This window comes from Papilio xuthus, unplaced genomic scaffold (genome assembly GCF_000836235.2).
Source record: "Papilio xuthus unplaced genomic scaffold, Pxut_1.1 DF827756.1, whole genome shotgun sequence".
Classification (NCBI taxonomy): domain Eukaryota; kingdom Metazoa; phylum Arthropoda; class Insecta; order Lepidoptera; family Papilionidae; genus Papilio; species Papilio xuthus.
Window position 1 is genome coordinate 3,839,016 of NW_013530893.1, and position 18,108 is coordinate 3,857,123.

General features: G+C 30.8%; 3 protein-coding genes across 3 annotated transcripts; 1 reads left to right on the forward strand and 2 right to left on the reverse strand.

Moving 5' to 3' along the window:
• Positions 1-5,854: 5,854 nt before the first annotated feature.
• On the forward strand, positions 5,855-7,115 carry LOC106116244 (uncharacterized). The gene is given in 3 exon segments (NM_001312383.1): positions 5,855-6,046; positions 6,233-6,488; positions 6,616-7,115. Coding segments are annotated over 3 exon segments (759 nt in total). The 5' UTR covers positions 5,855-5,920; the 3' UTR covers positions 6,993-7,115.
• Positions 7,116-12,143: 5,028 nt separating this feature from the next.
• LOC106116245 (uncharacterized) lies at positions 12,144-15,825 on the reverse strand. Its single transcript, NM_001312386.1, is given in 3 exon segments — positions 12,144-13,161; positions 15,062-15,317; positions 15,679-15,825. Coding segments are annotated over 3 exon segments (729 nt in total). The 5' UTR covers positions 15,814-15,825; the 3' UTR covers positions 12,144-12,823.
• Positions 15,826-16,353: 528 nt separating this feature from the next.
• On the reverse strand, positions 16,354-17,880 carry LOC106116248 (uncharacterized). Its single transcript, NM_001312400.1, is given in 4 exon segments — positions 16,354-16,446; positions 16,449-16,786; positions 17,129-17,378; positions 17,724-17,880. Coding segments are annotated over 3 exon segments (720 nt in total). The 5' UTR covers positions 17,856-17,880; the 3' UTR covers positions 16,354-16,446.
• Between the last annotated feature and the right edge of the window lie 228 nt (positions 17,881-18,108).

Here is an 18,108-nt window from a genome sequence, read left to right on the forward strand (position 1 = left end):
TTATATTTTAATTAGCTCTATATAAAATTTAAGAGTGTGCCAATACTATAATTCAATGATGATAGGATTTAAAACATTATAAATGCGAATGTTAAGATGGATGGATGTTTATTTGTAGGTATCTCCGGAACAGCCCAACGGATGTTGATGAAATTTGGCACACATGTGGAACATTGTCTGGAAAAACAAATAGGTTACTTAGTAAGTTTTTTTTTAATTCCGCGCGGACAGAACCGCGCCCGATAGTTAGTAATATTATAAATGCGAATGTTTAGATGGATGGATGGGCGGCTCAACGGATTTTAATATAATTTGGCACACATGTGGAATATAGTCCGTAACACATAGGCTACTTATTAGGTTTTAATTCTAAGCGGAAGTAGTCGCGGGCGACAGCTAGTAATGATTATGAAAAATATTCCAACAGTGGAAACCCGCTATTAAGGACCTTGACCGTTAACATCCGGCCGGATGTAATAAAGGAAAGTTGATTCTCCTATATAGTAATGTGAGTTATGAAATAACGTAAAAAGGAACGGTTGTGGAATGCCGCCATTCAAGATGGCGATGTGATTTGCGTATTTCTGTGGAAATGATAGTGAAAGTATAATAGTATATTGTAAGAATATACTAGGGCGTGGCTGATTTTATATAAAACTAACAGTTGCCCGCAACTCCGTTCGCACAGAATATATAAAAAATACTTAATGTAGTCAATGTGTTCTTCCAGATTATGTTCTACATGTATACCGAATTTCATCGAGATCTGTTCAGCGGTTCTGGATATAACTTCCAACAAACATCCATCCATCCAAATCGCATTTATATCTATTAGCTTACAAAAAAGATAGATATTTTCTTTACTTCTTTTTTCTCATCATCTTACCTGATTGTTATGTATTTGATAAGGTATATAAGAGGTATTTTCATTTTACATTATTAAGTGAAATCAGCTGTATTAAAAACATTATCTGATTTTAGTTGGATTTGTAACAACGAGCTCAATTCACACGAAGAATCCAAAACATTCTTGTTTTATAATTATAAATGTACGTAGTAATTTTAAACTCAAAGACATGGGATAATCAAACACCCTTGAAATTCCCATGTTATTAGAAAGAAAGTTAATTTCACTTTAACATCACACCCGCTAAACAATAGAATGTGAGAAATTCGAAGCTATTTTATTGTATGGTTAAGAATTTTATGACTCACAATTTACTGTAATAATCAACATTATTAAATACTTGGGCTTATTATGATAAAATTAATATTTGAATCATAAATTACTTATTAATTATTCAAACACGTGTGAACTGGCTGTTATTAAAAAGAAAATTTTAAAAGTATATCTCCTGTTTGAATTTGGAACTTTAGAACTTTGGAATACATATTTGGTTCCAAATTTAAATTATTTTTTCAATGTATTGAGATGGAAAGGGTCTTCAAAACGACAGGATGATGCGTAAAGGTTCAAATACTGAGAACGCATTGAGGCATGTATTATGTATATACAGGATGATTATAATTACATAATAGTAAAATAGTAGCTGTATTTAAAGTTTCTTTAAAAGATCTTAGACCAAACATAAATCTAAAAATTCACAGGACAACATATATTCAAATGCTACAAATGCTTTTAGTGAAAAAAAAAGGTTCTTGTGAAGGAAGCATTTATAAAATCAGCGATATTAGATTTTTTATATTGGTCAAAGTGATTTAGGAACAGGGCATCAGAAAATGCAATAAGCAAGATTTTATCTCTATTGTTTTTAAGCAGATTAACAATTGATTTAACTTTTAAACTTTCAATAGTAGCAACTATTCTAATACTTGTTCGAGTTTAAAACGTTACCTAAACCTGTGGTCTACAAGGAATGTCGTTTTTGTTAAAAATTAAGAGGTGTGTAAACAATATGTCAGTGGCTCTCAACCTTTAAGTAATTAATTTTTTAAGCTTTTTTTAACATGTAAATTATTATATTATTTTATTGCTTTTTATAACTTTAGCTTTTGTGTTAAAATCTGCAGAAAATTATACAAAGGCGTGTTTAATTATCTTATTACTAAAAAATATATATATTATTGTAATGTTATTTTAATATAAATAACATCACAATTAACACTTCGTCAAACTATAAGGCCCTTTGTACACAAAGCAACGTAAATCTTTAAAGCCCGACGATTTTGGTCGCTAAGCAACTTACGATATACAATGTCGTAGTAGTTCGTACACAGCATGCATAGCGGATATTATGTTCTTTGTCTGTACCATTCGTGATGACGATTTGTCGCTCATTGTTACGATCGCGCACAACGCGATACTAGTACTGAAAGTATAGGATTTAAGATTTACGTTGCCTTGTGTGCGAATGGTCTAAGGCAACAAGAGATTTCCCACATTAAGGCTATGAGGGAACAGAATCCCACATAACTACCGTGCCTTCCCCGAGACACGAAATATGTCTAAAACATTCCCCTGTGAAAAAAGGCAATTAGAGATTTAAGTCCTAACTTTTTAAAGTAATCAATACAAACATTTCATGTTACTTTGATTTTATTACTAAGATTATTTAAATTAAATCAAAAGACAGTTTGAGAATCATCGATGAAAAGAATCTAGTAAAGAATTAGTTGAAAGTAAAAATTAAGTTAAGAAAACGAAAGTCCGAGTGAGATCTATGTCGACTGGTTGTCATGACGATGATTCTCGAAAACTTGCACACGCCTCGTCTTTTATAACCCGCGGATTAGATGTTTGTGTAATTTCGAGCATAGTCTCAAATATTTGGTCACCTTCTTCGATGAACGTTCTTTCTTTTAGTTGACATATCAAATAGTGGTATTATTTAAAAAAAGTCACCTTGTACTTACAAATTAAAAACAAAATAACATGTAATTTTCCTTTTTATTTCTATTCTATTCAAAAGGTTGAGAATCCCTTTCAATTTTTTTAATTTAAGATAAATTTAAGTTACTTTGATATTGAAACTTGACAATGACCTAGGCACATAAGCCTTCAAAGCAGGGTCTGTTAACGTAAGATGCGTGGGACTGCAACGAAATAAAATTTTCGTTGTGAAAATATCGGTTATTTTGATAAATATTTTAACGCATTGCCCGATTTATAATAATTGCAAATATATAAGTAAAAATGCGAATGTTTAGATGGCTCGTTGTTTGTTTGAAAGTATGTCCAGAACGGCTCGACGGATTTTGATGAAATTTGCCACACATATGGAACTTAGTCTGGAAAAACACATTGGCTACGCACTAAGTTTTTTTTTATTCCACGCGTACGGACACTCACAGGCGACAGCTAGTACAATCTTATTATAATTATATACAAGTTAACTACTTATGTTGTACTTATTTACATTACTAATTTGAGGTACCTGATGCAACTTACTTCAAACTACACTGTTTTACTCTACCAAGGAAACTATAGGAAGGGGAAATGTATTAATCGTTATAAGGGGACATATATTTTTTCTGTATGTACATCCTCTCGTCTGTCCATTAAATGTTTGATACATATGCATTTAACTTGTAGATATCTATGAGTAAAGATGGCTTGCATTTGCCCTGTTATACTAAAACATACTAATTTTGCTCAATTTTTGTTGCAGTAAATATTACTTTAAAGATCACAGATCTGAACGAGTTTTCATAACATGCGTCAAGGCAACTAATGAAGCGTTATCGATTACTAACATGCTCTGAATTACACTACAGTTAATCATTTGAAAGCCGTAGAAAACTTACATATAATAAGATGGTTCTAATATCTTGTTAATTTTATAGTTTATACATCAATATGCAATTTACTAAAGAACAAAACTTTTATAAGTGGTTGCCGTTTTTTTAAAAGAGTCATAAGTCACAGGTCAAATGTGTATATTGAGTTAGGAAATCGAAAACTATCTGTTTTGGTAAATTACTTGCTGGATTTAACGGTGATAGACGCCAGCAACAAGCTTCCCCTTTGCTATACGACTATATAGAAGATACACGTCAAAGTAATTCCATGTACAGTCTGACGATAAATTTTAGATCGGCAATAAAGTATCGAATAATTCATCGCCTATACAAAATAATTTTAAATTGTGCTCCGTAAAAAAATAAAAAAAGATGATTTTTCAAATATTATTTTTAACTAACCTTCCAAGGTCAATAACATAACATGCCTTGAGATACACTTAAGTTCAGATTTTGTTTCGTTAATAAGATGTTTGAAAGTAAAAACAAATATTTTTTCAATTTTTGAATGGAATAGAATATTTATTTATTGCCACGAACAACTAAAAAAATGTAGATTTAAAAAAAATAGATTAAATAAATTACTGCCCGTTATTTTTTAAATATTCAGTATTTCTGTTAACTACATTTATCATATTAATAAGTAATATAAATCCACTTTCTTAATGATTGAATTAAAAAAAATAAAACAATTTTAACTTTTTTCCTACTATATGTGTTCTTATCAAAGTCACCGAGCAACAAATGAATTTTCATAAAACAAGCCGCTTATATCGAGTTCTCTCCAACATTACCATAAAGTTATACAATTGTTAAACAGAGTTTTCTATTGATTTTGGTAATGGGTGTCACTGGCTCGTATGGTTTGTTTTAATAAATAACGAAAATATCTTCTATGTAAATACACCACTTTCTCAAGCGTAACTCGTTAGAAATTCATTTTTAATTAATATTATACGTTACAGTTTTACCTAACTATAGCTTTGATGTTTTAACAGATCTTACTAATATCTAGATCTTATAAATGCGAAAGTTTGAATGGATGTTTATGTATATACGGAACGGTTGAATGGATCTTGATGAAATTTAGCACTGATATAGAACATAGTTGCTTTTTTAATTTTACGTGACGAAGTCGCGGCTATTAGCCAGTATTATAAGTATAAGTAATTAATCCCCATTTCCACTACTGAAATACCATTGCAAAATCATTCTCTTCTATCTTCTGTAATAAAATAGCTAAGAAATTATACAACTATGAAAATATATCCTTTACTAGTCGCCCGCATCTCCGTTGCGCTTATTTAAAAACATAATAAATAGCCTATGTGTTCTTTCAGACTATGTTCTACATCCATCTCAAATTACATCACGATGCAGCCGTTCTGAGATGAGATACCTACAAACATCCATCCATCATCCATTTTAATTCATAAACTTAATTAAAATTAACTTAAGTTATCCAATATTGGTATCAACTGTCCAATATTGTTCATAGTAACATTAGAGTAACATAAATAGTAAACTAAGTAAATCTCTAAGTTACAATCTTGATATGAATAAGGATAATAAATAACTTCCCGTCGTCCAACATTGTATCCACTTTCAAAGAAAAACTATTAAACATCTGAATACTATTTTATTTACTTTGTCATATTCGTTGAACATAAATGGATAAATTTTTCGTCATAATATTATTTAAATAGCAAAAATATAACCAAAATTTTAATAATTTTAATATTCAATTAAATTAATGATCTTTTTTAATAAAAGTTAAGTCCTTTATTTGTGCAAGTTTTTATATAACCTTTGAAGTGTAAATTGGAAACTATAGTGAAAAATTACTTGATAAAATATCTTAAAACGTTTTATAGACATTCCACAAAAACCATCTATCTTTTTTTTATATTTAAAGAAAATATTTTAGATAAAAGCTAATATTTACAAAGCATACTTATTTGCATAAACATTAGGGTCCAAACTGATTCGAATATCATCTGTAACCCAGATGGGAGGTTCGTATGGAGCAAATAGACGACTGAGTGGGGGGGAAATGATAAAACTGTATGTCTGCTTCGCCATCTCACCAAACACAGCCGGACATCACTCGATGTCAGAAAAATTAGAAAAGTGAAAATAATAAATAATATTTTTAACGAAAATGAAGTTCACTCTCGTTCTTGTGATCGCGTTAGGTGCCTTCGCTGCAGCCGAAGAAGATAATACAATGGAAATAGCTTTAAGCTTCGTCAAGGATTGCAAAGGGGATTACTTCTTGTGTGTTAAGGTTCATAATATTTTTTATTAAAGTGTAAAGTGTTAAGTGTTAAATGTGATTAAGTGTAAAGTGAATCAAATATTTAATTATCAATCTGTGATTAATTTTAATTATTAAATAATTAACAACATTAATTAATAAAATAGTGTTAACTAATAGAATATGTAATGTAGAAAACATAATTTTTCTTCTCAGGAAAAAATGCTGAAAATGGTCGATAATCTGAGGGCATCTCGTAGAATAACTATAGCTGAAGGTGTCGTCTTGAAAGGGGAACCTGATGTGCGATCCCCCAAGAAACTGGACTCTTTACCTGTGGACCCAACAGCCAGAGATGCTGAAGTCAACTACAGACTCATGGACGGTGTCGTCAGCTTGTTTGAAACCCACGCTCTTGAGGTCAAGATGAATCCCGCTGATAAAGAAACCGTTCAAAGATCTTTGGAAGAAGGTAACAAATTAAACAATTAATAATAACATTCAAAATTAATTTTGGACAAAATTAATACCATCATACTTCAAGATTATTTTAAGTTAAATTATTAACATATTACTTTAATATGTTGATTTATTTTCAGGTCGCGGTAAAGGTGGAAAGAAGGGAGGCGGCGGTATGGGAATCATCGGTCTTCTCGCCGCTAAGATGCTCCTCGGAAAACTCTTCATCGTCAAACTGATCGCTCTGAAGGCCTTAGCTACCGCCAAGATTGCCCTAGTCCTTGCTGTCATCCTCTTCGTAGCCTGGTGTATGAAACATGACCATACCAAGACGACATACGAAGTTGTACCACACGCCCACCACCATGAGTCTCATCATCCCGTTCATGTGGAACATCTTTCACATGATGCTGGCCACGGCCATGGTTATAGCTCAGGATATGGCTCTGACTGGAACAAGAACATCGATGAAGCGCAGAACTTAGCCTACGGTGCTTACTCTCATCACAGAAAGTAATTACCAAAAAAAATTGTAACCTCAATAACCTCTATTGTACAAAGATTTATTTATTTAATTTATTTAACTTATTGTTATTAACTTATTGCTCTATATCGTAAATAAATGTTCTTTTGAGTTTTACTGTTCGTTTCCTTTCGATTTCTATGGAAATATTTGATGGGAAAGTATTGATAAATTGAATGATAAAATAACTCGTAGAGATATTTATTTGAAAACCACAAGTTCGTAGAAAGTTAGAACCATAATATGATGATATTGAATTTTTTAATTAACATAATAGTTTCATCAATCAACCTTAAATTTCCATTACTATTTTCGTGAGTACTACTTAAGTCTTTGTGTAAGCGTGGATTTCCACGGATACAATCGTACTAATAAAAATTATTACTGTATTTGTGTTTATGTTTATGCAATGTAAACCTACCTTAAAACTTATAATATAATCTACGGATAGTAAACTTGTAAGACATTGTATTATTGACTCTCATGATATTGTAAATATCAAACAACGTTACCTAACGTTTTCACTCTCTCTAATATGTTTATTAATGTTTGTTCCACATTTAAAAGTGAATAGTTATTAAAAGATATTCGAGAAATCTCTACGACAGGTTAACGGTCGTGTGGACCACGTGCGAGTGGTCAAAGAAACTGGTTTTAAGTTATTTAAAGGTTTAACTTTCTATAGATGAAGTTATCTATTGTTTAATCCAAGTTAATTATTACTTTAAGCGCATACTTAAGTGAAATACTTAAGAACGATTCAATCTAATTTCCTGTAATTAATGTTCGAATTTTCTTTTGTTAATGTCTGTACCTCTTTTGTTAATCGTATTTTTTTCTAATTCAGAAAAAAATGCGAATGTTTAGATGGATGGATGAATGGATGGATGTTTGTTTGTAGGTCTTTGGAACAGCTGCATAGATCGCGATACTTATTAATTGTTTTTAATTCTGCGCGGACAAAATCGCGGGCGAAAGATAGTGTTTGAATATTTCCGCTTTTTGGCATATTGAAAATATATGATGAGAAAGTGACGATAAATTAGAAATTCCGCCTATAACGCGTTGTAATCGCTTGATAGACGGCAAGAGTTTCTAACTCCTACACAATACGTCGTCCGTTTATCTCCATTAGAACTTTCCACGTTACATCTTAATTGATTAATTACTAACTTTAATTGTTACATAAATCGTTATAAGAATTATTCGCAACTCTTTCACATATACGCATTCATTTGTTCCAACTATTTCACGAAAAAGAGATTGATTACATTAATAGTCGTCGCCGATGCCGTTCGCGTGGAATTAAACAAAAACTAAATTAGTAGCCTGTGTGTTCTTCCAGACTATGTTCTATATGTATGCTAAATTTCATCAAGAAATGTTGAGTCGTTCCGGAGATACTTTCAAACAAATATCCAGCCATCTAAACATTCAAATTTTTTATATTATAGTAAGATAGGCTATGATTTTAAATGATTTTAGTCAATACATTAAGGTATGTCATTTCTATACTTTTTGACTTTTAACTGAGACACAGTCTATTTGTTTCTTTATTATACTTAATTAAAACGTTGGATTTTCTCTTTACATTAGTAAAGGTATATATTTAAATGAATTGATAGAGTTATGTAGAGAAACTCTTTCTAAGAAAGCCTTTCATATTTTAACAATATGCTATGTATTAAGATATAAAAAATATACAAGTCATGCCATTGTAACTTAGAGAACGATTGAAACTTTGATTACTAGATTACATTGCAAATATCGTATAATAAATATAATTATTCAATTAATAATAATAAACTGAATAAAATTACTAAATATAAAATAGTAATAGTACTGAATATTTTCTGTGTCTTTCATAATAAGTTTTTAACAATATGTAGCCTAGTGTTTAATTGTTGGTGTATTTTTGGAAGTTATTTTTTTTTGTATTAGGTATTCCTTCCAAGTAGGGTTGGTGTGAGGCAGCGGCTGGCGTACAAAAATAAGGCAAAAGCTTAAAGTTTATAAAAACTTTGTACGCCGACCCCACATGAGTGGCACAAGGACACTGAGTACTGAGCTTTTTACTGATTTTAGAACTGTAGTGTGAAGTTTATGACGAACTTTTACGCAAAAGTTTACTAATATTTTACTCATTGCACTCTTAATTATTACATTACGAAACAAGGACACTTAACTTCAAGTTAGACAAAATACAACTTTAAGTACAAAAATAAAAAAGTAGTTATAAAAAAAAATTAGAACAGCTATTTAAGTTGCAAAACATAGAAAATTCTAGTAACCAAGTCATATAAATGCTGTGACAGGAAGCAAGTGCTTAAGTAAGATGACAGTCATTACGTGCAATAACGACCATCGGACCGTGAGAGCTTGATTAAGCAGGCCGTGGACTTGATTCAAGCTTTCAAATTGATTAAAGCTCAAATCTAATACATAAAACTTCGAAAGTAATATTACCTAATATCAAATATATAATAGACAAAAACACAGTTTAAATTTATTTTTTATATTTATTTCAATTTAATATATATAAAAAATAAGTATGTTTTTAAATTTAAATCATAATTTACCAAAGTATGTTATCATAGTTAACTTTAAAAATGTATTACTTACTAGTGACTTTTTAAATGCACCCGTTTAAGTCTTTTATATGAAATGAAAGTAATAAATTTTAGGAAAGCTCAATAAAGGTGTATCATTTTTTAAATAATAAATCTAAGTTTGCAAATATAAATGGGCATTGCTCTTTCAAGTACAAGGTTATTAGAACACTGGCAGCGTTCCAAAGACATTGTATTGTGAATTGCGTCATTTCTTTTTATGCGACTTTTTGTGAATGACTCAATCGTTTCGATTCGATCTGTACTCATTTGTAACTCAATAAGTGCTGATATGTCATTATTAGTCTTTTTACTCATAATATTAAATTGGAATAGTAACTAACTTAGGCCTAGTACAATTGAAAAAAAAAACTTTATTAAAAAAAACTTTTTCTTACATAATTCGACTATTGTCTGTTTTACGTGCTTTACTTTAACGTTGCAAAGAACTTTTAATTAGTCGATAATAAACTTATTTAAAATATTTTGATTAGCATTCTCTAGTGCATAAAAAAGACTACTATTACAGTGTACTAGATATCAGATATGAACGACGCTAACGTAACAGGCTAGTGTGCCATTGCCACTAAGTACTTAACGCATCGAAATAAGGAAACACGCATAGTGGTACAAAAACATAAAATTACGATCATTAGCTGACACTGGCCTCCGTAATACATAATGAGTATGCTGGCGCCATAGAGACGTTCACCTTTATAAAAGAAAAATAAAAAAAGAAATATATTTTTTTATTTTTTTATACACAAAACTGTTGGCAATGTTTATAACGCACAAATGGCATTGAGTAAGCACCTGTAGAAATTCTTGCGGCAATGTTGCGACCGCGACATTGATCTTTTCAAGGCCAAGGCGTACCTAGTTCATTGCTACTTACTTCCGGTCGGCGAGACACATATTCTTTGCTGTTATATTTTTATCAGGCGTTAAGTAAACTCTAAAAATAATTGCAATTCGATGAAATTAATAAGTGAAAAAGCTCCAAAAATTATGAAAAAAAAACTGAACTACAGATAGATGTATGATGTGTTTGCTTTATTTCGTAACAGAAATTGATAATAAAAAATCAAGACTATTGGGTACAAGCTAATTGTTAACGAATGCTTTCCTATAATATAATCTTGGATAATATTAAATGGATATAATCTTTCATTTAAAATTCACATATAGCAGACACTGATTATCTGGATCTCTGTTACCCAGATTATAATCCCAACTACAGGTGCTACGTCACCAGCATCTCGCGAGATCTCTGTTCTTCCTTATTGTTTTAGTTATTTAACAAATCGTATGTTGAAAAATGTATCCCAAATTTCCAAGTTATTAATTAGTTACTTAATTAGTTATTATTCTTAAAAGTTACGTGTTTGTTGTTATTCATAAACATATTTGTTGTATTCACAAAAGGTGATTATATTTATCTTACTAATATTACAAATGCGAATGATTAGATGTATGAATGTTTGTTTGAAGGTATCTCCGGAACGGCTCAACGGATCTAGCTGTAATTTTCCATAGATGTAGAACGAAGTCTGGAAGAACACATAGGCTACTTAGTAAGATTTTTTTTAATTCCTTGCGGACATAGTCGCGGGCGACAAAAAGTACTTTATATTTTATCTGCTACCTCATAGCTTTCCATTTCACAATTCCTTGGGTGGCATTATACATTTAGTATTTGTGTCATGTACAACACATTATATTCTTGTAAAATCGAGCGTAGCATAACATTATAGTGTTTTATGTTAAAATTAGTCATATATGTAAAAACAATGCCTTTAATGGAATATAAAATACATATTAGTTTGATGTTAAGTAACTTCGATTTCTAGTAACATTCAAGAAACTTGTACTTTTTAATAAGGTTCAATGTAGAACTGGGCTTTTGCTTAATGTAGTCAAATTCTATGGCTCCTACGTAAACTATCGTAAGTCACAATTTAGCGATTTATCATCCTGTTTTTTTAACATAAATAAAAAAAATTGAATTTGAAAGCGTTAAAAATAGAAATGTAGATTTTATAATAGTTAATTGTATGCTTATGTACATATGTATGTTGCGTTATTGACCTTATTAATGTTCAATAGTTTTGTCTTGATTTTTTTTTCTCTTTATTTTTTAGGGATTTTCGTTCTTTTCAACATGTCGGTCCCACAACATTCACCTTAGGAACTGATTACAACTAATTTTGTCATGATGCATTTCAAACGTACGATAGTTTATGTATGAGTCATTAAAGTTGACATATAACATTTTACATATTTCATACGATATGTATCTTAGTATTTTTTAAAATTTTCTCAATGATTTTGTAGTTTACGAATTTTACATCTAAATTACATGACAAAAAAGCTTATGTATGTCTTAGGTAACTTCAAGTATTAATTTGAAAGTATGAATGAATTCATTTAAGTAAGTCGTAGCACATAACTAAATACATAGAATCGCTTTCCCAATATCACGATATATTTTACATATTTAAGGGATTCGGAGTAAGGAATTATAAAGAGTACATTGTAATGTTCATTGAAGTTTATTATTTAACAATTCTTTAATAAATTACAGGCAAACATACGTACAAACAAACAAAAAATATAACGCGTATGGTAACAAAACAAACAAACAAAATCAAAACAATAAAAAAACAAAACTTGGTGGCGACGATTTCTAAAAGTTAAAAATAAAATATATGCATGAATACTTAATATAATTGAAAAAAATAAGGACAAGAATAAAATATAAATATAAAAGAAAACATAAACATAAAAATATATGAAATTATGAATAGATATAACATTTGTATATAAATCTTATATAAATATGATACGAAATTAATAAATATACTTCAATATATAGCAATACTATAAATATAAATAAAATAGATAAATATATAATAAATATTTACACATAAAACATATTATAATAATATCACAAAATTAAAAAAAACAAAACTAAAATCCGACATCATACAAATTAAAAATCCTTTTCAGTCAGATTATAACAAAAAAACAAAATAAAAAGAATAACAACATAAAATGACCGAAAAGAAAAACAAAATGAACTAAAGAAAAAAAAAACAATAAAAACCATACACACTCACACGCACACAATAAATTAATCAATAAATAGCTTCGAAAATTATTTAACAAAAAATAGCTTCCAATTTTTGTACCCGGAATAAATTATTTGGTTATATTCTATTGACTATACGCTGAGTAAGCTAAGTTACTAGCATCATTTTTAGAACGGGACCAACCGCCATCCCAACCTCCATGAGGTGGATGTTCCTCATGAGCAGTTACCCAGGTATGCTCTTCTTGCGCATGCTTCTTGGCGATAAGTGCCTTCACAATGGCGATAACTTTGGCGATGAACGCAATCTTGGCAATAAGAGCGAGCTTGAATACGGATGCGGCGATAACAACAAGGGCTAATACAACGATGGCGACGGCTTTGACCTTGGCTAAGATGGCAAGAGGGATGAGGAGTTTCAACTTCTTCTTGATCTGCTTCTTCTTCTTTCCACGGCCTTCAGCTGAAAATATACAGTCAGTTAAATAAATTTGAAAATTCAAGCAGCTAATTATCTGATACCATAAACTCTCTAAAAAATATATCGTCATCCTTGTCATCTTTGAAAAAACATAGACAACTAAATGTTTTTAAAAGAGATTTTGGTCTTAGAAACCCACGGTTATTTAATAAACGCTAAGTAGTTTTGATTTAGCAAAAGATTGAAATTGTTTTCCCTAATTCACAAGATAACTAGGAATGCAGTTTAGAATAATGCTTATGTGAACATAAAATATTGTTGGCCGATGATTATTGACCTCTGGGTCAAATTACACTAAGACGTGATAAAATGTTCGTGAAAGCTTCTTATAATTTTATATGCAGTAATAAACAATCACTTTCCTTTTTATAGAGACAAAGTCTAATTTTGTACATTAGTTTTATGTGATAAATAATTTTAAATTTTATGAATTAAGTATTTTTTTTTGTAATGTCCAATGAAAATATCACAAGATTGATACGGTGTTGATTAATATAATAAAAATGATAAACAGTACGTAAAATTAAAAACACAAGTCAGCTGATTTAGTTTAAATTTAAACATTAACACTCTTGTAGTGCCAATTGCTTTTGTGTTTACTAGCTATAGTCCACGACTCCGTCTGCGCGGAATTAAATATATGCGTGTACTGCTCCAGACTATGTTTTCCATCTACACCAAGTTTCAACGATATATGGAGATATAATACTAACATCCATACATCCAAACTTAGCTCAATCAATAACGGAACAAACTGGAATATAATTAACGTAGAGTTACACTGTCGCGATACTTTTATTAACAGATATTGTTGTCTCAGTTTTTTCAAAGAAAAGAAAGGGATGACAATGTCTATTAATTCAAGTTACGGCAGTGTAGTTCTACTGTTCGGTGTTTTCTTCGAAATGTCATATCAAAATAACCGTTAAACTAACCATACGTTTTATGTGTAACCGTAAAATGAAAAGTAGTTTATAGCCACCGGACAAACAACTAACTAGAAAGAGAAATTTCAACAGATTTTCTACTAAAAAAACACTATAATTTTTCTCATATTTTACTAATGTTATAAATGCGAATGTTTGAATATATTGAAGGATGTTTGTTAGAAGGTATCTCCGGAAGTGCTGCATGGATCTCACTGAAATTTGGCTTATATGTAGAACATAGTCTGGAAGAACAAATGCCTCTCATTATTTTTTTTCAATTCCGTGCGTATGGAGTCGCTGGCGACTGCTACTCATATAATATAGATAATTGTCAGAATATCGTCTTTATAATACGTTTTTGAGTTTAGTTTAGAAGTAGGTATTTATTTTGGTATCTGTTTTTATTAAAAGGAATGAAAGTGATAATAATAATATCAATATAGTGAAATTCTACGGTGAAAACAACGTGAGAAAACATATTAAGTAAATTAAATCTCAACATTCTCTTTGTTTTGGAAAGTCTGTTAAAATTTATAATTGCTTGAAGATTTACGCACTGCGTGCTTTGTGAATAGTTATGTGAGAGTGTTTGTTGTTTTGTTACTGTAAAATTCCACTGACGAAATACTTATAATATTTTACGGAGTCTTTTAATTGAAGAAAATGTTTGATAGCATTAACAAAAAAATGAATGACTTATAATTTATTTTCAGTACATTTTTTTGTATCTTTTTAACACAATGCACTACTCTCAGATATTATTTTATTTATGTATATCTTTTTCTATTAATAAAATAAATGTAATGTTTTTAGAAAAAAAAATTAACTTTTACTTAAAAAGCACGAAGTTTAATTTGTTTTCAAGCTGCATAATTTTATTTAAATTGCAAACTCGAAAAAAACGTTTTTTTTATCAATATATTTTTTCGTTTAATTTTTGATTGCTAACTTACCCTCATCAAGGGACCTGGATTCTTCATCATCATCATCAGAGCCATTGAAACTGAGTTCTAAGTCACTCTTCGTGAGTAAATCTGAGGCGCTCTCCCAAAGTCTTTCGTTAACCTGTCTGCTTCTCAATTCAGGATCCGTGGCTAAAGGCTCCAAGCTTCTGGCTTCTTTAGGACCGTTATTGTACAGAGTAACTCCTTCAATAATGTTGAGCTTTCTCACTGTGCCGAGTCGTTCAGTAGCTTTTAAAGCTTGTTCCTGTGAAATAATTAACTTATTAATATTTTGTAGTTTTATAAATAGTTTTTTTTATATATACTGAATGTAGTGTTTTGTGAATGAAATAGTGTAATCATTGTTAAACATGGAATTATTTTATTTATTTGTCACTAATATTTTAATAAGAGGGAGCTTTTTCATGTTCAGTTTTTCACTTTAAAAGCTTATGTTTTTTAACGGAATAACACTGTTGTAATATCGATCGTCGAATAACGAACACAACATAAACGCAAGTCGCGCAAAGAAAGTGAGGGAATGTCACATACGAAACCAGTTCGTCCTTTCAACTTCGATCTTAAGAAAACGTTCCTTTATGTTTTGTTTTAAAACACTGAATTACCTTTAAACACATATTTAAATCACTGTTCATGCAATTCACAAAGTTTCCTATCACCGATTTCATCACTGAATCTTCTTGAGCCAAAGGCACACATCTTGCTAGAGCCACAACACTTAATAATATGATGAACTTCATCTTTTTTATTTTTTTTTAATTTTTGTCGTACGTCCTCAAGCGGGGCCGATTGGACAGTGTTCATCGGCAGATTGGTAAGAGTTTTTTATCTAAATTTCCCCCACTATCCCGTTTGGTCACATTAACATTTTAATGTAATTGATGCCATATTCAAGACGCAGAAGACATTATGCCATTGTGAGTGACATAGTTATTTTTTCATTAATATTTATTTTATTTCCGATATGCGCGCTTTTTCTTTCTTTTATGTAAGGTTTATGCAAAATGTGTGAAAATTATTAGACCTATACAATTGATATCTTTTATAAAAAATTCTCGTGTCACAATGTTAGTTACCATACTCCTCCGAAACGGCTTGGCCGATTTTTATGAAATTTTATATACATATTAAATATGCATGGGAATCGGTTACTGTCTATTTTTTAATTACGTACAGACGAAGTCGCGGGCGTCAACTAGTTGTTATATATAATAATATTACGCTATAAATGAAATATGTTTTTTAATAAATACGGTAGAAAAATTAAAGAAATGTATTAATTTAGTAGAAATAATTTATTTTTTTAATAAATTAATTTGAGGTACTTTCACACACAAATAAATACACACATACACACTAATAAATAATCATTCTTCTAATTTCCTAATTGACCAGCGTATGCTAGGGATTGAGCATCATTGACTCTTCTGCTCCATCCACCAGCTGGTTCATAGGAGTATCCTGGATGCTCATCATGATGCTGAGGAGATGCTGCATAGGACACAACTCCTGAATCATGATTATTCTTACTCAATAACCTCCTGATTAAATTAAATGCACTAATAGCAAATGCAATCTTTCCAAGGAAGACAGCCTTGACTGCTACGAAAGCTATAATTCCAAGAAATAGTGGGACGAGTGCTGCCAGTTTGACTTTCAAGAGGAGAAGGAGGGGCAGGAGTTGCTTGATCTTCTTCTTCTTTTTGCCACGAGCTAGAACAATAAATTAATAGTTAAAAAAGTTTAAGGTTTTTATGGATCTGATAGTGACAAATAAACGAAGTGGATCCAGTATTCTATTGATTTTAATTAGACTACGACTAATTATTTTATTCACAAATATACTAGAAATTGCAATGATATTATTTATTTATATAAATTATTATCACAATGTTATTAATATTATAAATTCGAATGTTTGGATGGATGGATGTTCGTTTGAAGGTATCTCCAAAGCTGGTGTAAGGATCTCGATGAAATTTGGAATACATATATAACATAATCTGGAAGAATACATAGTACTAATAATTGTTTTAAATGAAATGTAAGTCTTACCTTCATCATCAAGATCACGACCTTCTGAATCTTCAGACAAACGCAACTGCAGTACGTGATTGTCTAAGAAGTCGCCTACATTATTAACGATTCTCTCCTCCAGTTGTGTTTCCCTCGTCTTAGGATCTTCAACTAAAGGCTCGTAGCTTCTAGAACTGCGAGCTGAACCAGTGTTCACAAGACTGATACCTTCGTAGATGTCTAAGTTTTTAGCCACTGCTAATCTTTCGGTTAGTCTGTATGCTTTTTCCTGAAACAATTGAAAAATACGTTCACAACTTGTTTCAATAAAGTTACTTAATATGTATTAAATCTGTAATGAGCTTAAGTAGTTATGTGAATCGATACTTTAAAAGACAGGAATAGCTTGAAAAGATTATCTAGCTGTAAAGGTTGACAGTTCACATGGAAAATTAGCAACAAGTCCCGGCTTTGCTATAACAAATATATACTACATTATTCAAAGTTAGAAGGGCCTTATTCAGTAGTTTTTAAGTTTATCGGACACAAGCAACTGTTTCTCTTTAAAGTATGTGTAGGAAAGACGCGTTGTTTTATCCACATCACTGCACTAACACGTTAAATCACTTTTCACCTTTAAACACAATGACGTGTCTCCGTCCACACAATCGGATACTGCGCCCACAAAGTTTTCCGCAACTCCATTTTCTATAGGACTGGTATACACCGTTGCTAAGAACGCTACACTCAATGCTATCTTCCACATGATTCCTGTTTGTAATGTATTACAAGAATGCTGAACAGGTTATGGTTTCTTTCAAAAAATGTGATGCATTTTATCCTTAAACCCCCACTATGTGACTGAAGATGACGCAAAGTATGTGTGTTCAGTTTGACGACATGTGCTAACTGATGGGGCGCGCGTCAAAGTTCTGTACACGTAAGGATTATTAGAAAAATAAATATTGTATGTTAGAAAGCGTTTGCTCACATCCCAATGCTAGTTAGCGTATGTTATG